The sequence below is a fragment of the Diadema setosum genome, chromosome 11, assembly GCF_964275005.1.
Source record: "Diadema setosum chromosome 11, eeDiaSeto1, whole genome shotgun sequence".
In the NCBI taxonomy this organism is placed as follows: domain Eukaryota; kingdom Metazoa; phylum Echinodermata; class Echinoidea; order Diadematoida; family Diadematidae; genus Diadema; species Diadema setosum.
Window position 1 is genome coordinate 17521428 of NC_092695.1, and position 27576 is coordinate 17549003.

Here is a 27576-nt window from a genome sequence, read left to right on the forward strand (position 1 = left end):
CTGGAATGGGACAAATATTTACGACAGAAATGTGCAAATTGTAAAAAAAACAAACAAACACGTGACTCAGGAGAATTTTGCATTTACATGCAGGAGCGACTACGAGTATATGACTTTGTGTCTGAATTGACTATGACTTGAAAGAAGACTATCGGTCTCAAATACGGAAGTAAGCAAAGATTTTGCTCTACAATCGCTGGATTTTCAATGCCAGTCCAGATACGCGACCGGGAAGAAAGTGGTACTAAATGCGATTATACATTCATAAGAGGACCGCTCCAATCATTCATCTGGTAAGTAATTTAACTCAGAGTTACCCTCAAGTTTTGAGAGAGATTTTAAGAAAACATATCGACTTGTAGTCATGGACTAGCTCAGGTGTGGAGTTCGGAGATCTCACTCACTTGTCAGTCGTGATAATGGTAATTGTCCTCCTGCCCCTGTGACTTCTTGATCGCACGCAGTGCTGTAGGAACAGCGGACAGCACGGGCAGCACACAGGGTGCCGAAGGATAAAATGGTATTGGGTACAGTGCTCAGTGGTATATGGTACACTCTGCTCTACCGACGGATTTCGGTGGCAAGTAAACACAAACCAGTCGTTTCGAAGTAGTAAGCCTGCCTGCTACTGGGTACACGCCTTGAATTGCCAGGTCTTGATGTATTTTTTTGTTGTCTTTGTCTTTGTTTTGTTTTTGTGTTGAACAATGTTCTGATCGTTAAACAAAGAAACGGCGCTAGTGTACTTTCGCACCTGTTTGTCAAATGACCTCCAAACATGCACAGAATTCAGAAACTCACTCTAACGATATCCAACAGCCTCGAATATTTGCATGTAAGTGAGATTCAAGTCCAGTAGAAAATGAATTTTGCACCGTTTTAACATTGTACATTGATTTGTCGGAATGTCGATCGCAGCTAAACTTCGCTCTGCAATAACTATGCGTTGCATGAAAGCAGACAGCGCAGCATGGTTCTCAGTGCAGCAGCGATTGATCTAAATGTAGCTATCTCACAGTGATTGGAGCAAGTCCTTTTATGGCATCTTTAAAAAGATAATACTTTTTCCACCTTTCTGTCGGCTTGTACCGAGTCGCGGCAGCGATTGATCGAGGATTGGGGTTTGTGTTGTGTGTGTGTGTGCACGCATGCGTATGTGTGGGGATGTGTAGTTGTTTCTTTTCCATTTTTACATGCAAAATTCTTTCTTTTTCAATCGTGATATTGACAATGTGGTATTTATGTTATAAAGAAATTTGTGTTGTCATGAATTATTGCTTATATGAAAAAGGAAGAAAAACAAAAGATTGACAAATTATACAAAAAAGTGTGTGTGTGTGTGTGTGCATGAAAGAAAGTTGTGAAAAATGTGGTTATAAGTCAAGGGTGAAAGAATATAAAGCCTTTAAAAATAAGGCTAGGAAAAGGGGGAAGAGGAAATGAAAGAAAAGATATTAAAAAACTGGCAAAAATGAAACAAAAGGTTTACAAAATAGAGAGTTCACTAAAAGATAACGGAAGGAAAGAAAGAAGAAAAACTTGCATTGTAAAGGAAAGCAAGGGAGAGATGGATACCCGGTACATTGTATGTTTGAAAAGAAAAGAAGAAAGCAAAGAGAAAAATATAACTAGATTAAAAACAAAAAAAAAACACCAGGTAGAATAATAGAAAATATTACAGATGAATCAAAACTGGATGAAAGCAAAGGTGATTAGGAAGGAAAGAAAGAATTATACAGGTTGAGAAGGAAATGAATTAAAAAAGATTTATTAGAATGTCACATAGAAAAAGATATTGGAGAGGATATAAGAAAGGAAAAACCCTTGTAGTTGGAGGGAAACAACCCATGAAGGAAACAAAGTTAGGCAGAAAGTAGGCCTATACCTCGTTAAAAAGAAAATTGAGAAAGTTAACCAAGAGGAAAACCTTGAAGAAATGATTGATTTGAAGGAAGCTGCAACTGCTATGGAATGCGAGACTTGGCCGAGGAAAAGAGAAAAACAAATTTTATCTTTTCGACGGCACCATAGAAAAAGCCCCTGTGTCGCTTCACTCAGACCAAAATAATGATTGACCCTTCACATGCATTGAACACATTCGTACTGTGCTTGTGTGCAGAGGAGCACTTCAAGCGATCAAGATTTTCCAACGATTTTCCGACACTTGTAAATACTAAAAGTGTTCAAACTAAACGTCTATTTGACTTTGGAGAATCAGATGCAAGTATTTTAGGTTACTGAATAACAAGGGTGAGTTTGTGCATGTTTGGAGATAATTTGACAAACAGGTGCGAAAGTACGCTAGCGCCCAAAGAAACCTTCATGACCACCCTTCTGTAGAGAGGCAAAACTGAACAATGTTGACAATGGAATAAATCTTATGGTAACTTATTGTTTACACTTCGTCTGGGCAGTCCCCTAAGTCCACTACATCTAGTTTTATGCATCTGTTCTAACTTTTTCCAATAGATGTGTTAGTTTCTGTGATTATTCATTGATGTATTTACTTTGCCCATTGGGATGGGCAGATAGATCTACTCCGGCTGGCCCGGTACACCTGTACAGATCTACAGTGTACTTCATGTAGATTAAGGTCTAAATAGTAATTAGGGCCTGTGAACACAAATGTATAGGTGCTAATTTACTCTCATATCCTTGTTGATATCTTGAATTCTACTGAACCAAATTGTGCCAACATCACAGGATATACGTTTTATTCACCCATGTAAATTTGATCCAAATCAGTCAGCGGGAAGCATCAATATCGATGTCGATCGACTTTCATATTGGCGCTCAAAGTACAATGTAACTCACTCTTGGGTCTTGGTGAGAGCTCGCGACATACACTGTCTTCACAGTCTGAAACAGAAGTTAGCCATCTAATGTCATGGGATGTATCTTTCAAGTAAATTAGTCACCAGGACTTGATTCGGGAGGTAGAAATAACAATGTACAATGTCAACGATTGTTCCAAGTTTAAAGTCAGTTAAGAAATGTATGTGTGTGTATGCGTGTATATATGTCTTTGTCTCGGACTGTCTGTCTGTCTGTGTGTCTGTCTGTCTGTGCATGTTCATGTACACTCTTCATTGGAATTGCATTTCTTAACTGACTTTATTTAACTTGCCATAAATCATTTGTACACTGATTTTTAGCATTTGTTGTGCAGTGTTTGACGGCTAACTTCAGTTTCAAATTGTGCAGGCAGCGTTAGCTGTGATTGCTTTAGAGCGAAAAGTGAGTTCTTTTGAGTGATGGCATGAATGTTGATGTCAATATCAATGCTTTGCGATGACCAGTTTGGTTCAAATGTAAGTGAGTGATTGAAAATAAGGTATATCCTGTGACTTTGGCGCGATTCGGGTTTGAAAAATTGAGATATCAAAATGGATGCGAAAGTACATCAGTGCCAATGTACCATGGCCAAAATGTATTTCATGAATAAAGCAGTTGCATGATACATATGCTAGATCTCATTGAATAAGCTTTTTTGTTATTTTCTGGTTTCTTTTCATCCATGTCATGATTAAATGCACTTGGTCTTGAGTGCATGTTTTTTTGCTTAAAATATCTTAAAGCTGTGGATGTTGATAGAATTCAAGTTCCAGTTCAGTTCAATTCTACTTCTAGTTCAGTACTGAATTAACTTTTTCGACACCCTGCTATCTAGATTGACAGGGTAAAGGCATGATGAGGAGAAAGAGCGCAGTGGGTAGTTCATGATTCGCATGAGTTCATAGGCCTATATGGCATGTATTGAATATGGCATACGTTTACCTTGGTACTGTAAAAGTTGAAATTTGTGCGTGAGTTAGTTTTTCCCCAAGCTCAAGTCTCTTTGCTGAAAAGGGTTAAAGGCTGAAAGAGTTTATGGCACTGTCAGTTTTTCCCTTTCTTTGTGGTTTGGGTATGGCATATTTTTGTCTTCATAGATTTTGGAGAGAGCAACAACCACAACAATAACAAACTATACAAGGGATTACCTTTACTGTCATTTTCAGTTTGTTGTTCAATAAGAAAAAAAAAAGCAAACAAAGTTTGGACAAAGTGAAATTGCTTGAATCTCAAAATTTTTACACTGCAAGTGTGAGCCATTTTATTTTAATTTTCTGCTGGAGAGAATGACATTCTTCCCATTTAGGCTACGTACTTCATTGATATTCCACAGCATACACAATCATGCAAAGTGGTATCATAAATCACACATCTTTTTTTTTTTTTCCAGAAAAGGGATGATGCTGATTTTACAGTATTTACATGTAGATCTAAACTGAGAAGGCATCTCATGTGATGACAACCTTTGTCATAAATGGGAGTGAAGAGAAGTGATAGTTTTACTTTCGTTCATATTATATAGAGGTTTCATGAACTTTGCTCACTCTCAAGTGATTATGGTACTGCTTTTTCATACATTGTGAAATTGTTTGTACCGGGTATAATGTTATCATCTGCTTACAAATGCTTGATCATTGTACCGTGATACAGTTGTGTGTGTGTGTATGTGTGTGTGTGTGTGTGTGTGTGTGTGTGTGTATCTGTGTGTATATTTTAATAGCATTGATTCTCTTGTGTACATATTAGTAGTGGATGGGAGTGTATGTGTGGAAAAAACAACAACAACAACACCAACTTGCAGAGACATCCTGTTAGCTGAGGTCATATAGCCTTATTTGCAAAATATGCCGCTTGTGTAATACACGTGTGTTTCATATGCTATTTCCTGTTGGTGTGAGATTGCATTGTACTGTAACTGTGGTTATCTTCAGCATTTAACCTTTCAAGTAACCAGAACATTTTTGTCTCTACCAGATTGGCTGGCAATATTTCTCTGAACTTCAGTATGTATTACATATTGGAGAAAGATTAGATGGAACCTTTAAAATGCATTACATTTATATAGAAAATCAGACAAAAATTATACAATGTAGATGTTTGCTGATTTGAGGCAGAAACATAAACTTTGCTCTCCTAAAATGTGTAAGGATCAATAGAAGTTTTGCACTCTGGTGGGGCTTTAAGTTACAGTACAGTGTACTTGTAGTCTGTGGTTTAAATGAAAGGAATGTTCAGATTCAGATTCAGATTCACATTCATCTTTATTGATCTATAGTATAATGGGATATCAAAATTTTTGCTTCCATTGACATCCTTGGAAGTATACAAAGACAACTCACATCACACTTACTTGTTTCCATGACAATTTGAACTTTATAACAAATAAATCAATCAAGTAGAAATATTATGATATTTTAAGAATATTGTAAATGGTCAAGATATATCTCAAATGAGAAAGATTTTTTTTTCTCCACCTTGTGAGATACTAGCAATGAATTATAGAAGAATGATAATAAAAGTGAACAGCCTCAAACCACAGGAATGCAGTTCCAGGGACTTGATTTGGAAGGGAACCACCAAATGCATGAATTGGCCTTGTGTACATTTGTACATACTGAGGTTGTTTCAATGATACAGCCTGTACATTGTGCCTCTTCCCACTGCAGAAAGATGTGACTACCATGTGAATCCATAACAAATCTACTGTGCAGTACACCATATATCTAAGGCCAAGTAAAAAAAGAAAGTAGTTTCTCGTCCGGGTTTTTTGAGCAAGGCGATGAGGGAGGTCCTTACTATTTGATATCTTACTATTTTTTTCGAGAATTGTCAAAATGAAAGTAATATGTGTTTCTCGTCCGGTAATTCTGAGAAAGGTAACGAGAGAGGGCTTTACTATTTTCTATATCCAATTTATGAAATGAAATATCACTCTGGTAGCTGTGTTATGAGAGACCAGGTCCCAAGTGTATGTCTTGCCTGCACTCTGTGCATTTTCAAACAAATATATATATGTACCATACTTGAAATGAAACTTCATGCATGCAGAAATACATTTGCTTTTTCTTTCCACCACAGATGTCAAGGGAAAATGACCATCTTAAAACTGGTATTTAGTGTTGTAATGGCATTTCTGATACCAGTGTACTTGCAATTCTGATGTATTGTGCTATTAATTGAAACAGGTATAAAACATATCTTTCAACAAATGTGTTATACGACTTAAATAAATTCCATGATATTCAAAACACTGCTTTATTTATCATTGGTGTTTGTGACTTTTTGTGTCCACACAGCTGGTATGTACAATGTATCTGCATTTCTTCACAGTACAATTGTAGCACATTCAACTGGAAACTGGCTTGTACAATTGCAGATGGATGTCAAAATGATACTGATATGGCATTTCTTCATGTTCTAAAAAGACATTTGATAATCACTCATCATTTGGATGATGAATGATTGTATACCACACTACAGATGATACGACCATGGAGCTACTAACCGAGATACGACTCACGCCAGCCGTGTCCGTGAATTTACATCGTAAAGAAAAGTATCCCGCAGAAATACGAGACAAACCAGAATCCGTGGAAAAGTTATTTATTTTGTAGATACACCCATTTAATAATTTTACATTTGCTGGAAAAGCGCATTCATTTTATCTTCAAAATATAACAATACATCGCCGTCAGATGCAACGTGAAGGCGCGTTTACACCGGATCCGGCACGGCACCACGGCACGGCATCACGGCAACCCGAAAAATCGCTCCCCAGTAAATCCTATGAAGCCGTTTACACTGCAACGGTACCGTTCCATTTGTCGGATACGGCATTTTTTGCCGGATTTGTGAATCGATCTGAGAGCCATTTTTGGAGCACGGCACACGGCATTTATCACTTTGGCCAATCAGAGTCCAGAGATATTATGTCACTCTACAAGACTTCTCGAGACCTAGCTGCTAAAAAATCAAGCGGTGATCGAGCGCTGATTGTCTATGGGAATTTACATGTTATTTTTTGCCGTGCCGTATGCAGTGGAAACGGGAAACGGCGTGCCGCGCAGTGTGACGTACCGGAATGCCGTGCCGTGCTGCCGTGCCGGATCCGGTGTAAACGCGCCTTTACAGAGCAGAGTGTACGGGCCTCTACACAGCTACAGACACGCACATGGCCAATACATGTACTGTAAACGGTGCGGCACGGCCACTGCATTACCGTACCTTCCGACACTGCACGCACATGCACATAGTCACAATGACAGGAAAATGTATACAAACTCCATTCAATCCTCACAAGCATTTGTACAGTACAATTCATCCGCTTAAAATACATGTATGAGAAACGGGGAAAAATACGAACAATGCGCGAAATACGCATGGAATATCAGCGATTGTTCGCAAAAATGTTGCCGCTATCGCGTTCACGACGTACCGAGTGCGCTGTACATCACAGCTCAGGCCCGCCCGCGGCCCGCCCATCCAACTACAGTTCGACTGTTTTGTGGAGCAGTGTGAAATGCATGCGTTTTTACATACGCACTACAGAAGCTACAGCTGTACTACAGCCATGGAGCTACCATGCTACAGCTAAGTAGAGGACGCAAGGCGTAATTAGAAATGAGACATCACCATTGGTAGGTGAATATTATTGTCAATTTCTTTTTTCGGCGGCCGAAAAAATAGTAAATATCAAAAAAGTTGATTCGGCAACTGAAAATTGATGTGGGCGGGGAGCGGGCTGGGACGAGAATTATGAATTTCTTGGTATTTTCAGCGCCATTTTGAAAATAGTAAATAGTAAAAAAATCGATGCGGCGGCCAAAATCGATGCGCGCGAGGACGAGAAACTGGTTTCTTTTTTTACTTGGCCTAATGCTAATTTCTCTTTCAGCTTTCGGGCATGTACCCATACTGTACACGAGTGTCACTAAGTGGTTGTACTTGTAGATCTATGTGAACGATCTGTCCGACTGCTTTCTATTATGATTGTATCCATTCTCTCTGCTTTGACTGGAAGTATGACATACAATAAAATGATAAAGCACTGTGAAACAGATGAATAGAAAAGCCATTGCCGATTGCGGTCCATCCATTTTATTCAGAGAAAGAAATGTATCCTAGTTGAGCAGTGTGGACGTGCAAGGCTTAAATGACTGGAAATTGACATGTACAGTATATGTTGTACACACCATACATCTCATAAAGTATACATGTAGGTGATAAGGAAGTGTATGAGACTAGGACAGAGAACAGAGATTGATACATCATTAAACACTTGGCTGAACACAAAAGGAAGCCACACATTGGATTGGATTTTGATTGCACTTACACAGCATTCATCTTTTGGTTTTAGTAGTATTAGAGCTGTGCTTATAAAAGATGTCCTCATTACTTCTTTGGGCAGCATAATTGCTTGGTTTTGATTTCAAGTAGTTTTGCATATATGTGCAATGCTCAAAATTTGCATGCATGCACTTTGTGCTACTGATGTAATCTTTATTATACATAGAAGTTTTTTTTTTCACTTTTGATATTAATTTATTCATTTTGGGGGCCTTTGGGACTACTCAGAACTTATCATACGTGTATGTTTTGATATTGATAAATAAAACTGCACATACATGTAATTGTGGAGAGCTTACATCTTTGTCTGTAACCTACAAGATGTACCAAAAAGTGGGCCTCCTGGCTTTCAGAAGGTGTTAAGTCCTATTTGGGTTAGAAGGAAATTTTGCTAGGCATGCTTGACAAGATAAGGGTGTTACAGGATGCGCTAAAGTGCTGGGGCGGGAGAGGACTGTTTTGGAGACGACACCTCATGGGTACGGAGCTTGCCGCTGAGCAGAGAGCCCATACCAAACCATTCTCTCTGTTTAGTGTTGCCTCTGGAAAGATAATATACTATACATTTTGATATAAAAATGCCACTTTGGGATGGTGCATGCATGATGACTGCAGAACCATGAAAGGGACAGATTGATTACGGATAAAAACTGGGCAAATTTTTATTTTTACCTCATCCTTTTATTATTCTTTAACTTCTTCTCTTCTTTATTTTTTTTAAATTTTCTTCTTTATCTTCTTCTTTTCTGTTATTGGTAACAATAAAGCATTTTTCCCTCCTGAATTTGAAAGAGACATTGAGTAAAACAGAACACAAATTATTAGATATATTCATCCAAATATAAACTTCATATAAATTTTATTGAAATGAATCATTGGCTCTAAGTGAATTAGGAGAGTTGAAAAGCTCTGCATGATGAAAATAAGGCCACAAAGGTAGTGAACTACCTGAGTGTTTAATACTATTGTTATCAAATCTAAGATGTTTATGAAGGAGTGTTTAACAGCATTGTGAGAGTAATTTGCTGGAAATGCATGATGTAGTCCACCTTGCATGCAGAGCTCAGCCCTGCCCCTTCATGTGTGAAATATGCTGTTATTCACATTTATGTAATCAAATCCTTTTACGAGACACATACATGTATTAAACTGATTTTGCCAGTGAAAGTGAAGTATAAAAAATATCTTCAACGAATGAACATATTCCAGGTTCAACGAATGAACATATTCCAGGTGAGCAGTGTATATTCTTTGATAAAGCTTGTGCAAGTTAACGGGTGATATGAAGGCCCATGTATTGAAGTTACAAGCATAGTAATCATATCAATTGACTCAGTTTTTGACCTTGTTTAATCTACATGTTGTCAGTCCCTTTCTCTCCAAGTGGCAAAGGTCTTAGTTACAAGTGAGTTAAAGCAGTTGTGACTGCACACAGTACCTCCCAGAGCTTATAAATTGTCTTTCATGTCATAGTAATGCCAGGACTCGGAGGTAATATATTGTACACATCTCCCACCATTGCACAATTAGGTATGCTATTAACTATCAAACTTAAGTATCAACAATGTAGGCTTTCTCACAATCATGAATAATAATCACAATTGCTAGCAAGGCCCTGGTGATGAAGCGTTCAGTTTTGCCTGTAGTTCATTGCTCGTGACTCTGAATTAACAACTTGAAGACTGTTGGAAGAGGCTAACAGATGGTCTAAATTTTACCATACACAACAATTCAATAGCCAATACTTATGAAAGCCAAGATATCACTGTTAGTTACCATTGATTGCAGAGTTACAGTTACTTGCAAAGTTGCCGTACAAATATACTTTTTATGCACTGGGGCCATGTTTTAGAGCAGCTCTAAGCACTTGGAGATACAATTACAATGTCAGTACTTTAACATGGAAAGTGGAGTAATGTAAGGTATAATGCGGAAAATGTATACCATATCAGTCAAGTTGTTGTTGTAAGGCTTGACCTGGTTTTAGAAAGGAAATAATTTGTAATACTGTAATGTTTGGTTGGATTCCAAGTGGCAAATGGATAGTTCCTGGTATGAAAAATGAAGGGGTGAAAACATATGTAAAGATCACTTAAAAAAAAAATGAGTACAGATCATATGTACTTGTTTATAATAAAGTGATGTAAGTACCTTGTAATTTCTTTTGATATTTCTCATATCTGACATGAGTACATGTATGTTTGACCACTGGGATTACTTGAATTTGGAACATGTGACCGAGAGATGTTTTTCTCCCAGCATCTACAATGTATTTTGTGGTACTATCACATACGTGTGTAAATATACTTTTATGTGATATACTTTTTAGTTTGCAGTTGATAAAGGTATCGCTTGCATCTGTTGGCCAAGCGAGTAGCTAGCAAGTTCTGGTGGCACAATCCGTGTACATCGTACAATTATTGCTACATCAGTATCGCTTGCTATCATCTTAGATCTTATGTTTTTTTTTTAGTCTTGTTCATTCGACTGCTGTGGACCGCAGTTGTACTGCCTGTGTTGTAATATTCAGCACAATTATAAAATAAAAGTCTGCGTGGTTGATGGAATATATTTTTGTCAAATCTCAAGTTTGTCAATTGATGTGGGATATAAAACAAATAATCATCTCCGATTTCTTGGGCATTGGATACAATCTATAACATCCCCTTGGTATTCCTTTAGGTGTCTATCAGCCCTCGCCTTCTGCTCGGCCTGATAGACACCTTGGGGACCACCTTGGCGATGTTAGATTCTACCATCGCCTGCGTAATCAGTGATTATTTGCTTACCATTAGGCCCGTTCACACACAAGGGAAAAAGTGCGATTTAAAAATCGATTTTCTTATCGCGATCAAAATTTCGAAATTTTTTCCAGTGTGGACAGAAAAATCTCACTAATTACCGCGATCCTTATCGCGATCCAACTCGCACTATTAGTGCGATTTTTCAGAATAATCGCGATTATTTTGCCAAGCGTCGTGTGTGTGAGCGCGATCGAGATTCGGAAATCGGTATTTTTAATCCCATCGTTCGTAGCGCGTGCGAAACTCTATTGGGACTGCGGGCGGGGTCAGTCTTCGGTCATGCAAGTTTCGCGCATGCGCAGTTTGGCCACTGATCGTTCTTTCCTTGCTGCGAAGTGCGATTTTTCCCTGTGTATGAACGGTCGAAAAGAAAATCGAAATTTGGATCGCGATTGAAATTTCGATTTTCATTGTTTGTGAACGGGCCTATTGTCTTGTTGCCCTTTTGCATCTTTGTTTGACACAAAAATTGCGAACAATACCCATGATCCATCTCTGTATCATTATCACAGGGCAAAGAAAGAGTAGAGAAAGAAAGCGTAAATCATTTTACCCAATACTGTAAAGAAAGTCTGTTTATTGAACATTGACCATTCTATCTACTTGCAGAAAAAAAAAAGCCCCCAAACAAACAAACAAACAAAACAAAAACAAAACAAAATGAAACTTTGGGGTCAGTGCTAACATTGAAGCAGACTTGAGGTGGCTCATTGTAAGGGCTGAGAAATGAAATTTTGATGTGATATTTTGTGTGATAAGCATTGTGCTATGGAAGCATTGCTACAGTCACATGACCATCATGACACATTGCAGGTGTCCCTGTCTGTACATGTACCTCCGTATTTAATGACCTTTCAATACTTTACACACATGTGGTACATTTTCTTTGCTTTGTGTCAAGTAATCTGCATTCATAAACAGTTTTAAGATCCCTCTATTTCGTTCATTATCCCACAAGAAGACTTTATTATTATTATTTTTTTTTTTTACACCAAGATATGGTGTCTAGATGTAACCATACTGTTTCACGAAGCATTGTCACCAATGATCACCCTTTTTCATAAAAACAACAACAGCAAAACAAAAACTAAATGAACTATGAAGAAGTACACTTGTGGACAGTTTACATGTTGCACCACAATGGCATGTAGTGCATGATATCTTGACCTATAGTACAATGTAGCATGTCTTTCACAGCTCAGAAATTTAAGTGTTTATCCTGGATTACACTAGCATTGTACTGATGCATATCGACTCCTTCTATACACATTATCTGCGCATGGTACTGAACTTCCTCGTTCAAATCTCAAGACCTTTCTCAAATTTAGGATACAAAATGTACATGTCTGCTTTGTTGCCTACAGCTGTACATGAATGAAGCAGGCAATGAAATAGGATAGGCCTACATACTTCCTCCTTGTTAAGTGCTCCCTGGTGGAATTATTTGTAAGCGTTCTTGTTCAAGTGAACATCAAACAAAAGTAATCAGATGGCTACATTGTACCTTGTTGATTTTAATTAGTTTTGATGAATTGTAATTCAGAATACAGTGACCAAAGCCACGATCAACGAAGGCATGGAGTTAAGCAATGTACAATGCATGGAATGACTGTCCTGGAGTTCTGTGAACTTTGCATGCATTCATACTTGTACGTACAGTGCTGTCAGCTTTACGGGCATTACTGCGAAAGTCACCATGTTTAATTTCTGTGCACACTTGTTTTATTGGGTATAAATTACACAGGACAGAACAATGGCGTTGAATGTGATGGATACCAGTTTCTCTCGGTTTCAAATAGATCTAGATGACCCAACTCATATACAATGCAGGCAGTGGTTTCATGTAAGTCTTCCTTAGTTTTGAACAATTGTTTGGAGTGATCCAAGCAGGAATCTTGACTGAATCTTGCTTCTAAGAATGGCCAGACCCTACCATCTTAAAGGGGAAGTTTCTTCAAACGTAAAACAAGTATGTTTGGATTCAATGAATGAAGAAAGTTTTATTGTTCAAGTTCAAGTTCAGGTTGATTTATTTCATCTCCAACAAATTGGGGAGACACTGAAATGTTTACGCCTACAAATAATGTCACGAAATCAGTACAGCAATGTGAAGAACATAATAACATGTAATAAAGACACAGGTAAATTATTAACAGTGATACAAATAAATGCTATATCATTATGGTAAACTCAGAAACAAAACTGTTGGAAATGGAGGTGACTGCTAAAAAGCAGAGCTTGTAGTATGCAGTCCCCTCATAAAAAAAGGGGAAAAAAGGTAAAATTGCACAAACACTAGTTAGTTAAACACTGAACATTTTTCTTTTTAGATTATGAAATTGTAATCAGTATGATGAAGAAAATCTGATTCTCTTTTCCCATGCCAGTATGTGCTGAAAGGTGCCAAGTGTAATTTCTTTTTCTGTGATGTAAATGATTTAATTTATCACAAGTAAAGGGAATCAGTGAAATTCATCGCAATTTTTTTTTTTCCATCTGGACATGTGTTACAATGTTTTACAAATGATATCAAAATAATACCACTCTGAAGTACAATCATTGTTTTTCTTTCAAGGAAGCCAAAGCCCAAATATGTTGATTGTGCAAAAGCAGCAATGTAGAACACATTTGATAGTGAAAGTTTGAGGAAAACTGAAAAATTGATTCAAAAGTCGTAGTGCCATCATCGCAGGATAAAGAAGATTACTACACTACATGTACATGTGGTCATTATAGATAAGGAGAATTCCACAAAATTTCATATTTCAGTTTAGGGTAATGTTATTCCCCCAGTTTTCTGAAAGATGTTAGTCAAATGCTCTTTCATTATGGTGTAAAAGTGAAAATATCCAAGAAGTTTATGGAACAAAACTGTGGTCTAGTTTTCACAAGAAGAGGAACACTCTATCCTTGGGAGAAAAATCTCTTGGTTTTTGCTCTTATTTGCCCCTCATCCCACCTGGGGTTAAGTTTCTGTTTACATGCACTATGTGACTCACTCAAATGGCACTCCACCCCACTGTGCTTGAATCTGGTGGTTTTCTTTTTCTTCATGTTTTAAAGCTAGAAAGTAGTTCTCAGAAGGGCTCAAAATTCATCTTGAACCACAATTTGGAATTTACTTGCAATGTATTGATAGGGCCTACCGAGAAACTTGTGTGGTTGGCACGATGTACTAGGATATTGAGGTTTTTTTTTTGTTTTTTTTTTTTGTTTGAGTATTTAAAGATCAAAAGTGTAAAATATTTTAGATACAATTAACATTAGTACCCTACTTTTATTCCCAATGCACCCACACTGTTCAGTTGTAGGTACAGGTGGAACATTACGTGATGATTGATCTGCTGTTGCCCAATTTGTTGATTATCGATAATTGATTATAAATCATTACGTAGCATCCAAGATTGGATATATTCGCAGATGACAGTACTGTTGCCATACCGTTTTTGGCCGACATTTTGCATTTTCATTGCTACCTGATGGAAATGATTTAATGTCACAGCATCATTTCACATATTTTGTATGCATGCATTTCTATCCTTTTTAGAGCAAGAATAGACAGTTTTTTTACCTTTAACTTCAAGTCTGACTAGATAATGTGGTACTGATGTTCCCTTTTTGCAGAACAGCTGGAGGTTTCCCCAGATCTCACAATCATAATGAAAGAAGCACTGAAATTAGATCAAGTGAAGGTCTAGATGTCCTTTCTACACCATGTTTCAGTTCAAATTGGAGCAGACAATGCACCAGTAACTTCAAGCCCTCAAAACAGCTTGACATTTCAGTCATTACCAGCCTGTACTTACTGAAAGAAGTCATTGATTTTTTACCATACATGTATTTGCATGGTTTTAGACAACTTGGCAAACCTCTCCTGTTGATATTGTCAAGACATTTGTGTAAGTTCATAATGGGCTAATGTATATACTAAGATCTTATTTTTTATTAGGAAATGGCAAATTATGTGCATCATTCACCAGTTGGGTTTAGGTACAGTACATGGAGTCATCTTTGACCTAAAAAGAGAATATTCAAAATAGATGAAACAAGAATAATGTGAGAACAGCTCTTGGTGATCCGTGCGTGTTTGTGTTTTAATTTTTGTGGATTTCATGCATCTGATATTTGTGAAGTAATGAACTCATCAAAATATTGCCTCGCATCTTAAACAAAATTGCTGTACAGTGCATTGTTTCTTTAATGAGATATAACCCCCCCCCCAAAAAAAAAGATACAATGAGTAGTACAACATTTACTTACAGTGTATTTCTCATTTCGTCACTGCGGTGTTGATGGCGAATCCAATCACTCACAGAATCGTTAAAAATTCAAATTTGTGAAATATTATACAAATTTGCAAAATAGGTGGCAGTTTGTATCTGACAGTAATTTTGAATATGAGTGGCCTCAGAGGAGAAGTGCTGATGCTACAAGGTATTAGAGTGTGTGTGTGTGTGTGTGTGTGTATCATGTGTGTGTGTGTTGTGGGGTGGAGGAGATACATGAATATGTTTGATATGACAAAATACAGAAATTATGCCACATGGGCAAAGTGTTCGAAACTGAAAATTACACACATTTGATTTTCCGTTGCAGTCATCAGAAAATCAAACGTGATAATTATATCTTTTATGACAGTGTCAGTGGTATTTGCTGTCTGTTGTTAAATGTCATAAAGCAGTAAAAGGTGTGTTACACTGTAGGCGCATACATACAACCTGTATGTATGTCTTTGTGTGAATAAAAATACTTTGTCATTGATGTGTGCATCTTCATACTTCATCTGTTAGTGATGTTAATGAACAGCGCAGACTGCAGGAGTGATATGACATATGGTTGTGGGTTTGTTTACATTGTGCATGTGGTCAATGCCAGGATGTAAAGTGGTACAAGATACTTCCTCTTTTTCTTTTTTCTTTTTGAGAGAGAATTTTAGGTGCACTGACATACAATGTACAACTGAATGTGTACATCAAACTGTACCAGTTTGTATTAGGGGATAGATCCAGTGTGTGTTAGTGTGTGGATGGCATATCTGTGTGCCATTAACTCTGTAGATAGAGTCATGCTTTAAGATAGTAATCCATCAAGATAACTTTTCTGAGTAAATCATCACCTTCTCACCAAATTGGCAGATATCTTGTATTATAACAGTTATATCCAATATAAGAGGAGGGTCAAATGGAAATTGTGAGATTCATCAAAAAATGGGCGCAAAATCAGAAAAATCTGAAAAAATGGCAATTTCAGACAGAAACATTTACTGTGATCTTTTGAAATTTGTTGCCATTTTAATGATCAGATATGCAACTAATTTAGTGTTTTAGAGGCTTACAATGTTTTGAATTGTTGATTCTGCAACCAAGCTGTATATTATTACCAAAGTACATATGTGGCTCAAATAAAAAAGAATATTTTATTCTATGGGACTGTAAAATGTTCACAACAAGCATGACAGTGCTATTATTAAAAAGAAAAAGATTTTGGTCCTAATCACTGTGTGTTGTTTCCAGAGCTTTATGGGGTAAGTTGGAAATATTTTCCCAGCAGAAAACCTGTCTTAATAATTGTATTTGTAAAACCAGAAACATTCACAGAATTAAACTTTTGCAAATTGGAGCAGACTGCTTGATTGGCGATATGAAACATTTGCTACTTGCCGACCATGCTGGTGGACAACATCATGCTGGCATTCATTCAGTGCAGTGTGTTGACCAAAGCTTTTGTGTGCATTTTGCTTTCACAAATATTGTCTTCTTGTGAAATTCGTGAAAATTTCATGCACACAAAATTTCTGGTTTTTACAGTACATGTGTTGACATACAATGTACAGTATGTGTACCATGCTTAAATTTCCAGAGACTCCAACTCTTCTGCTTTGAGACAGTTTTTGCAAAATCTCCACTCTCCACCTTGAGTTTGACTTTCTCCTGGTGTAGCTGTGTATCTCTTGCTTAAAATGTACCTTTCTCCTCAATTTCAGTTTAGTCATATTTTCAAATCTAAGGCTGAGATAACACAACGGAGCATTTATAAAACTAGAACTGGATCCCGGCTGCAAGGCTGAAATAATGCTATGCTGTGTTTATACCATGTTCCAACAGCAACAACAGTCTTGTTTCAGACCACTGTGGACAAAAAGGGATGGACATGAGACAACCCAGTGGGATGAGATAGGCAAATATGACAGGCCATGATTGCAGTGGATGCCCTGTCAGATTTTTAAACTGTCAAAAAATTTGCCATGGCAGTTCCGGTGCAAATATGAGAAACCTTGTGGGCTGTAATAAAACGGGGTGAACGCAACAAAATGCGATGGCACGTAACAAGCCGTAACAAAACTTGGAGGCAGTCTGTAGTGGGACCCGATGGAAAATATCATGTGTAGTCCAGCCTGACCAGATGCCATGGGAACAGCGTCTTGATAGCCATATGTTCGCCAGAGTGAGAACTGGAATGAACAAGACTAAAATACATCCCCCCAGGAGGAAAAACAGTCCTGAGAATGCCATATCTACCCATGGTACACTATGTTTTGAGCGAACAGGGCTGCCATGGCCGCCGGGAACATGGTGTAAATGTAGCATGAGCTTTAATAGCGCATGTGATGTGTGCTAGGGCACACATATTGTGCTCATGTTCACAAGATCTGAGTCTCTAGTTTGCTATAGGGAGTCCAGGCAGGAGAATCTCCATTTTTAGAGATGCGTGGGTTGGAGTCTGCATTTACTTTTTCTAAAGCTCAAACAACTTATACAGTATATATAGGAACAACAAAATTTTGTCAGGAGTGAACATAGATTTAATACAGATTTCTTGTTGTGTCAGTATCTTCAAGTATTCTCTCGTTCCTTTCAGATAGGAAGATTAAATGAATATAATATACTGTAGATAATGACTGTAGAGAGTGATGGGGTTTTGAAATACATATCCTTTGAGTTTATAAGTGCTACTTATAGGCAAAGTCAATGGACTTTAGCCTCCCTGTATGCATACACTGTGTAATGTACATGTACCATGTAGCAAAAACATCATCAGAGGTTTGACCCATTTTTGTTTTGTTTGCTGTCTTTTCTACTATAGTGATGTATTAAAGATTTCAATGCTAATATACGATTTGAACAAAAAATGGAATTAGGAAATCTTTAAACAAAAACATACGGCGCTTACATGTGGGCAATTCCATGAGAAATGTTCACTTTAGTGAAAAAATGAAGTTTTGAGTTTCACTTCAGTTCTCAAATATTCTAAAAAAGTAACATATATATTTTAATTTTCCACTAGTCGCATATTTGTCATGACAAAATTTGGTATTTTTTTCAGTCAATGAAAATAATGTATGATGTGTTGCATTGGCACAAAAATTTGGCTATTTTTTAAGAGTTTAGTGTTCCTGTCTCTAAAGAAGGCCAGATATGTCCCAGAGGCCTTGTTCAGCTTTTAGATTGTAGTCAAGTGTAATAATCAATGGAAAATCACAACCAACTTCCTTAGCATTCATCATTTTTTGACCCATTGATCCTCAAAGTTGTGTGATTTCTATAACATTAGAAGTGTCATGTCCGTTACGTTTTTTACTATAAGTTTTCATAGCCAAGAGGAAATTAGTGAAAAGTTGCTGCAAATTCATTTTCAATGTTAGAATTGAATCCCCTTGCTTGCGTGGAAACCATTTTTCTATACCACTTCTAGTTTTCCTGTAAATGGCGTAACGGACATGACACTTTGCGTAACGGACATGACACCTCATATTAGACAAGTGGCAGAAATAACACTGTGGCCCAGTGAAACAGGGTGGTGGTTAGTTTCAATTGCTTGAGGATAGTAGGGCATTTCTATACTTGAGTAAATAATTAAGTCTGCACATTACTCAATAAAACAAAAACAAGCAGACTTTGCTTTCTGCTACTGGAAGATAGTTGATTTTAGATGATTTTGCTACCCTGTTACACCGGTTTGATCCATTCCCACCTCTTGTAATCCCGACTGATAACAGCAGCTCTCATTCCAAGGAGTATTTAGAAAATGGACTCCTGAAGGCAAGACAATGGAGTTTTCACTGTTAGCCTTCCCTTTAATACGTAAAATTAGCACTTTCTACGATTATAAGTACATCGTAGACCACTAACATGTATCCACCATGGAGTCAACACAACAGCCAGGAACTCCTGCATGAATGGATCCTTGTGCATCCAGTGAGCATCATCATGATACAGCAACAAAGTATCCAAATGTCACCAGCATCAATGTCTTCAATGATGGTGTTGCCTCACAAAAATGAAAAAAAAAGTTTGTACTGTATCGATACATGTACCTCTCTTATTCTCTATGACTCTATAAATCCACACCTTAGGTGGCATATTAATGAGATATCACATGCCAAGAGCGCTGAGGATGGAATTGTTGGCGATATTAAGCGTGTTAAAAGTACATGTAGCTCTATGGTCAGGGGAAGTCGGTCTGAATGCTGCCTATCCATTTCATCAATACAACTAAACTAGATGATTCTCTACGCCAAGGGATGGGTATATATGACAGCACACAGCATCGTACAAAAACCACAATTTTGAGATGCTATGAGAAGATGTTTATCCACTAAAAGGTACACTATATAATTAGTTGCAACCAGTTAGTAGGGAGAGCATCCAGTATTTTAAAAAAGTCCTGCTCCCAAGCTGGTTAGAATAGGTAACCAGTACACCACTCTGACAAGCCCCAAGAAGTGTCTAAGCAAGCAATAAGTTGATTATACAGTTTGTACAAGTTGGATTTGCCATGAAGAAAACATGAAATACTTTGTTGCCCAGGTGACCACTCTACATGAAAATGGTATTTTGTGAAAATTCTCAGAAAACAAGGGGCTTGATCATTCACTTCTAGCCAAGAAAAGAAAACATTTGTTGAAAATGATAAAGTACCAGTACTAGTAGTGGATGTTTTTACAATAGTCTATCCTAGATTGGATAACAGAGGATGATTCTACTTCAAGGATGACATTAATGCTAAATGAAAGAACTTTGCAGAAATGAAATAAACGTACCATATTTCTTTCAGATGATTACACCAATTTGAAAATGGTACCAGACAGTTTTGTGGTCCTGTTTCATTGCGTAAAAGTTGATGTAATCATGAGTGCATTTTAATGATGTTGCATTCAAACTGTTTATTTCATACAGATTTGGTTCGTTCAGTTTTCTTTGCCTACCTGCAGAGATGAAGACATGTTCTTCTGTGTTGTACATGTATGCCATTGTGTTACTCTGGGCATTGTATTCCATGTGCTTTAGAGTAGCTGTTAGATCACTGAAACCTGCAAAAGGACTTTTTGATGTTTTGTTCATGAACATATAATGTTGTAGCAGTGTTCATTTATTTTCATCTTTTTATTTTAAAACAACAAAGTGAAAATATGATTCTTTTTACAAGGGTGTCATGTCCGTTACGCTAGTGTATAATACTACAGTATCAAATATTAGGCCATAAAGAAAAAAATCACCATAGTATAAGATAGTTATATGTCCTGTTTTGCTATGGTGGGTGGTAGTAACTGGAAATTTCTCACTAACTGTAGCTAGCTGGTGCAGGAGCGAATTTCTTTTATATTTGTTTGTTTTGTAAATATATAAAAAGACCAACCCCCCTAAAATGATGAAAATATAAGAAATATTACATGATTGCAGTTATGATGTCTGTCCCTATATTCTAACCTCACTTTGTCAACAATTAAATATCTGCTATTCCTTGTAATAAAAAAATTCTGTTAGCTTAAAAAAAGTGGACAAAACTGTCATGTCCGTTACACTCAAAGTGTCATGTCCGTTACGCAATATTTTTAACTATTAAAAAAGAATGAACAGTAAAACTACTATAAAATAGGACTTTATGAGTAAAGTGTGACCTAAAGGTTTAATCAAGACCAAAACCAGCTGCTTCTTATCCAAAAATTCACAGGAATTTTCATAATGGTAAGTAGATCAAAATGCCTTGTCCATTTTGTGTCATGTCCGTTACGCTCGCAAAAAATGCAATTTCTCGACATTGCATAAATAATTTCCATGAAATTTTCTGTGTGTGTTACATATACTTAAATGTGTCTGATAAACTCAATTAGAATCTTTTGGAGACTGCCAATTTCACTGTGTGATGGTTTGAATTCCAAAAAAGTTGTCTGAATGTCATGTCCGTTACGCTGGAATTGACCGTGTACATCTGTCTTGCAATGCAAAAAATCTTGTAAAGTTATAAAAATTTGTTTCATGGTTGTAATTTTGTCCACATTGCTTTTTGAAGGCATCCATGGACTTTCTAGATAAAACACACACACACACACACACACACACACACACACACACACACACACACAAATAAACAGAGAGATACACCCATGTGTTTTGCTGCATTAATATTAGACATCTATATTCTTAGAAGAAATCTGGTATGAAGGTTTCCAGCAGAAGATCCTTAACCCGTTGAGAATGAGTCCCAAGAATAATCGGGCAGGTGTCTATATGGGAAATGCACGTTATATCAAAATTAGTCCATCCTCGATGGGTTTTAAAAAAGTATTTAAAGACACTATAGAAGGCTGGGCTGGGTTTTCCCCCAGACAATGCATTTGTTATCCATTTGCTGTCTAACAAGGAGGGTAGCAAACAATGCACTTCCTGCAATATGGCAGTGTGGAATATATCAATACATTAAATCTCTGAATGCATGTACAGGTAATTTCAGATCAAAGTCCCTGGGTACTTTGTACACTGTGCAATTCATAACAGTCTGCATTGCCTTTGGCTGTTCAGTGATCTGTAAGCATTCTTCAACATCACAATATGTGACCACGCATCAAAAAAATCAACAAAAAGTCACGCACACTGATTTTGTGTGAGGTCTCAAAATAGGTAAAATGAGTCAACCTAGTCAATCTTGAGTTTTTCATATTTTGTAAAAGTGCAATACTTCTGCTACATTATTGTAAAGTTTGGAATCATTAAAGAATGGGATATTGTGTATTTAGCAGTTTTTCTAGAACACGTGTTTGTATAATACATTTGTAGTGTGTTAAGGTGTTTTGGGCAAAAGCTCCTTGAAATGTCTATGGTCACCAAACTTCAGCTATGAAGGACATTTTTCAGCTCTGACTTCAGATGAGGATGTCTAGTGGTAATATGATTTAACGGAAGGGGAGAACTAGACATTTATTTACAACAGATGTAAGTGGTTAAAGATCATCAATTGGTCAAAACCAGTGAACTTCATCAAAATATAAAAGCTGGGGCCATGTACTTACAATCTGCATAAAGTGATTATGTGAGATAACAGAGGCATCCCAGTTGATTGTGTGCTGCAGTCAAATTGCTCTAGGTTTTGTGTGCTTTTCACGTCCTGCAATTATATGTTGTATAATGTGATATACCTTTGTTGCCATTACCTGGTCGAAATTAATGGTATATTGCAAGTTCGTGTTGATATTTGCAAAGAAAAAAACAACATACAAGTTCCTTTGTTATAATCTATGCATGCTTTTCCTCTCATTACTGTAAAAGTGGTTATTTTCACACAAAGCTGAGTGAGATGAATTTTGGGTGTTATAATTCCATGGAATCAAGACAGTGGAACATTTGATGTGCAAAAAAATTTTGTGTTTTATTTTCATGCTAATTTCTGGTCACATGAAATGCACAAAAATGTCCACACCACAGAAATTTCTACTTTTACAGTATTATGACAGGGAAAGGCATGTTTATTTTATGAAGCTTGGACATTTTCCTGCTATCAGAACTAATGAAACTCGAACATACACGATCAAGAACAAGAAAAAAAAAATTGATATTCACATTATGTATGCCCATTGATTTTCTAAGTATTCTTGCATCATAGTCGGTGTACTTCGTAGGAGGCAAAAAGGAATTGCTGTTCAAACTCCTTGTCTTTTTTGGATAACTTTTCTTCATGATACAATCCCAGTTGTTGTTTAATTTTATTTTTGTTTACCTCTCTATGATTGTCATAGGGTCTCCATTGCTGACCAGTGTTTACGAGACGGGACACTAGAATGTGTGCACATCAGTGAAGCGGTGAGCTTTCAAGCAGAGACTACAGAGGGCATTACAGTTGAAGTTCATGGCGAGCCCTGGTAAGCCTGCCACAGTTCAAGAGTGGCTCCAGTCCCTACACTTGGAGCAGTTCGTCAACGACTTCCTTTTCTGGGGCTACAATGATCTGTCAAAGTGCTGCAAGATCACCAAGGCAGACCTAGTTCGCTTGGGAATCACTCAGGTGGGCTACCAGAAGCGTATTCTGAGCAGGTTACCGTGTGAAGCTGGCACTGTCGCCAAGGACACTTCTGGGCAGGATGCTGTGAGCAATGGGAACATCCAGAGCCAACCTGTCCCCTCACCTCGGAGAGCAAAGTTGGCAAAGGGGCCGCCAAGCATCGACAACACAGACTACATCTCAGTCAACATCTCCAATAGGAAATCCTGCAGTTCCGCCATGATAAGTGATATGAACATAGGAAATTCAGTGCCTCTGGCTCTGTCAGATAGCTTAGATCCATCTGTTCCTAAACCTGTTCCGAAACCAAGATCTAACACTGTGAGAAAGGAGATGGCACCACCACTTCCTGAAAGGGGGAAGCCTATACCTCAGCCTCGGCCTCCTCCTCCCCCTCCTATTGAACCTCTTGTCCCTACTCCAGTTCCGCCATCAAGTATTGATAGGGTTTTTCCAGAGAATCCAGCTGCTGAGGCCAAGGAGAGACCATTGAGTATTTCTACGAATCCCTTTAGCAATGCTGTTGATGATGAAGAGTTACCTGTGGTGGACCCACAAATTAACCAGCTTTTTCACAACCCATTCAATCCATTCAATGACATGGGTGGTCTAGCAGCAAGGCCTGTACCACCTCCCCCTGTACCGCGTCCTGAAAACATTTCCACACCAAAGACTTCTCATGATGGTCCAAGCGAACTTGACTTGAGTAGAAGACCTGTTCCAGTTCCGCCTCCTGTGGAACCAAGCGTAGTTGATACAATGCTAAATCGACCTGTGCCTGAGCCACCAGCACTTCCTGGCAGCTTAACTTCTGCCCCCTCCAGCCAGCCTCCTCTCCCACCACCATTACCTGCTAAAGAAAGGCCACCAAGATCAAAATCAGTACCAGAAGGTCTTGCTGATTTCTTGCGGACAAGGGGGCCACCACCTCCTCCACCACCACGTACCATTGAGGAGGAGAAACCGCAGCTTCCAGAGCTTCCTCCTAGACCCGCGGTTATATCAAACTCCTCTCCTACAAAGAGTGAGAGCATGCACTCTAATATGAACTCATCAAATGGAAACTTCCCCAACCTCATTGATAACCCTGTCTCCAGCACAGAACTGAATGGCAATGAAATCAAAAGCATGCAGGACTTCCCACTGATTGATAACCTTATGCAGCCCATGATGCCATCAGATATCAGTTCCAATCCAGCAGACAGTGTGAGGAAAAGTGACCAGTCAAGTATAAGCAGCCAGGATGACACACCAATGGGCCCTCCTTCTACATGGTCTGAACCAATGGTCAGGAGAGACTCTGATCTTTTCCCTGAGATCTCTGGAAACCCTCTTGGTACAATATCAAGTGTGACATCCACAGGAAGTGATAAGATCATGACAATTCTTGATGGCTACAGTCCTCCTGACATCACTGTGACAATGTCTAGTCAGGAGAGCATTTTAAGCCCGGATGCCTCCATATATCAGGATGATTCTCAAGAAGATGCCGTTGATCATGATGAAGAGGGCATCTATGACCAATTATGGGATCAAGAGACAAGACCGAAGTCCCAAGCAGTTGTTCCTAACATTTTCAAGAACCCCCCACCTTTGCCTGAGATTTCTGATGACCCGTGTTATCTTCCTCTGACAGAATGCAACACTGGTCATCCGAGACCACCAAGTTCTCTGATGGATGATCTGCCCCAGGAACCCCCTCCTCCTCCTCTCCCAAGATCACACCTTCCTCTGACCCCACAGAACTCAATTAACCCTCCTGGTATGTCAGAGCATTCTCCTGATCCACCCCCTCCTGTACCCATGAGGAGAGCTCCTGCACCCCCAATCCCTCACAGGGCAGATCCTGCCAAGACTGATCCAAGTAGGGAGGAGTCCAGTAAGGTCAAGGAGGGCGTCCTTGTGGAACTGGAAGCTGTCCATATGCAGCTGGATGCTGACCATATGCAGGAGATAAACGATGGCTATGACCTTCTGGAGCCTGCAATGTCCACTACCCCAGGACAGTGCAATCTTGATGATAGGGTCATTGTCATCGAAGACAATATCACAGAAATTCTCAGTTCTGATGAAAGTGACACTGAAGTGGACATCTCTGTTCCAGATGGTGCTGGCTCAGATTCAGTAAGTTTGCATCTTCAGTCTTCAGAGGTTTATCATATAAATGTGTTCATATTCATATTCATATTCTTTTTGCTTTTGATACTACGGAGAGTTAACTTCTGTTAGTGAGAAATTTAGATATTCTCATTTCTTGTCAGTATGTTTCAAGACAATTATTTGTAAATTCTCTAAAACAGATGTGAGTATTTCTTTGATTCAATATCTGTTTCTTAAGAAGTATGTGTAGGCCTGCAGATACCTCATGTATTCGATGGACTTTTTAAGAAGTGACAGTGTGATGTGGGTAAAACCATGAACTTTTTGATACAAAACTGATGTGATTCTTTACTACTTGTTGGACTAGAAATTGTGAACAAAAATGACCAATTCATATACAGATGTCTTCATAAGATATCACCTAATTTTTGATACCTTGATATACATATTCCTTTATTTCACCCAGACATCTCAATATACCATACTGTACCAGCCACACGAAATAGGAATCAATATGATCTGAAGTACATCTATAATAAGTCCAATGATATACAAGGTGTACATTAATCAATTTCCATACACTGCAGTATCACCAAACCAATTTTGAAGTATGTGCAATATTTGTACAAGTTTATTCTATCTAAAGGCAGTGAAAATTCAGGAATAGGCTCTAAGCTCTGACCTTCAACAGGAATTACCCAGCAAGTATGATGACCAATTTGCCCCCCTTCTTTTGACATCTGTCCAACCAAATTTGACAGAATTGAATACCTCTCAAGTTTATTAATGAGTGGACTGTGATGAGAGAGTTTCTTTAACAAAGACTGCCACACACCACCATACGTGTCAGCTTCCCTGTGCTCTGGCATGCAAGTGACAAGACAGTGATTACTACAGGTACATGTACTATCGCTTGTTGAGGCTCTGAGCAGATTCCATGGTCTTGTTAAGGATCATTGGTTGGGGGCAGAAGAAAAAATGGGCAGGGAGCTTGTCTCTGCACCTTCAAATGTATCTTAGTGACAGACTGATATTTCTTAGGTTACACTGATCACCTGCCTGATGTCCAGACAGCAGATTTAACCTCCTCTGGTTGTTACATGGACAACCTTGCAGGACTCGAGCCAAACATGGGGAATTATTGAAGACTCTAAACTCTCTGTTGCTATACATAGAAGACATGCTGAGCTGAGAGAGAAATTGCATGTCATTTTTTTTTTTATAGTTCTTTATTACCAGCTCAGGAAAATAATCTTGGCCTCATTTATATCATGGAGAGAAGGAACCAGGCTGTGGCATGGACGGATTCGCCCTGGACATTTACAGAAAGTTTCAGTTTTGCCTGTATAAACCGCTAATTTCTGCCAAAAGACATGTACGACACAGCTATTGTGTATCTTGCAGTTTCTGTGCAGTTGACATAGGCATGTGTGAAAGTGGTGCCATTAAATGGTTTAATGTGTGTGTGAAATATGGATGGGAGGGGGGGGGGGGATGTGTAGTAATGTTGCATGTTGATGATTAAGGGCAATCAAATAGTATACAAATAGTGAATGGTCACGAGTGCAATGGTACGAGATTTCGCACGAGGTGAAAGATAGAGGCGCTCTATTCAACGAGGCGAAGCCGAGTTGAATAGTGCGCCTCATCTTTCACTGAGTGCGAAATCTCGTTCCATTGCACGAGTAAAGACCATACACTATTTGTTTTATACAACGTCCAAGTAGATCTTTGTTATTTGGTTGGAGGATTGTTGGGTAGGTCTAAGTAGGCCTAGAAGTCTATATATGTATGAAAAATATAGCCATACTTACATGTGGATCCACTGCGATTCTCTTTCTGGCTTGTGCAATCAGTGTAGATACAGGTCACAGCTAGCGCTCGTACACTAGACTACGTAGGCCTACATACGCGCATGCATGTACCGCACACGTACACTGCGCTAGCTGCATGTGATCCTCAATCTGCAACACACAGTACATGCAGTATCGTACAAATTCTCGAACCATGGAATAGAACGAAAAAATTGAACCAAGTTGCACGCAAAAATAGAACCAAAATTGCACGGCGCGTTGAATGGAGTACTTATTGAATATCACGTCACCAACAATCCTCCAATCAAATTACAAGGATCTACTTGGACGTTGTATAATAAAATTTTCTTGTTTTTAGGGTAAGAGAGAAGGAGAAGTTAAAGGGGGAGAGAAAGGAAGGGAGG

The 27576-nt window shown here is 38.3% G+C and overlaps 1 protein-coding gene across 1 annotated transcript in view; it reads left to right on the forward strand.

Moving 5' to 3' along the window:
• Positions 1-224: 224 nt before the first annotated feature.
• Positions 225-27576, forward strand: part of LOC140235324 (arf-GAP with Rho-GAP domain, ANK repeat and PH domain-containing protein 1-like) — a 138962-nt gene continuing 111610 nt past the window's right edge. Inside the window, exons 1-2 of the mRNA XM_072315348.1 lie at positions 225-293; positions 22996-25382. Of these exons, the coding sequence (XP_072171449.1) occupies positions 23106-25382 (2277 nt within the window). The 5' untranslated portion in view covers positions 225-293; positions 22996-23105. The remainder of the gene's footprint in view (positions 294-22995; positions 25383-27576) is intronic.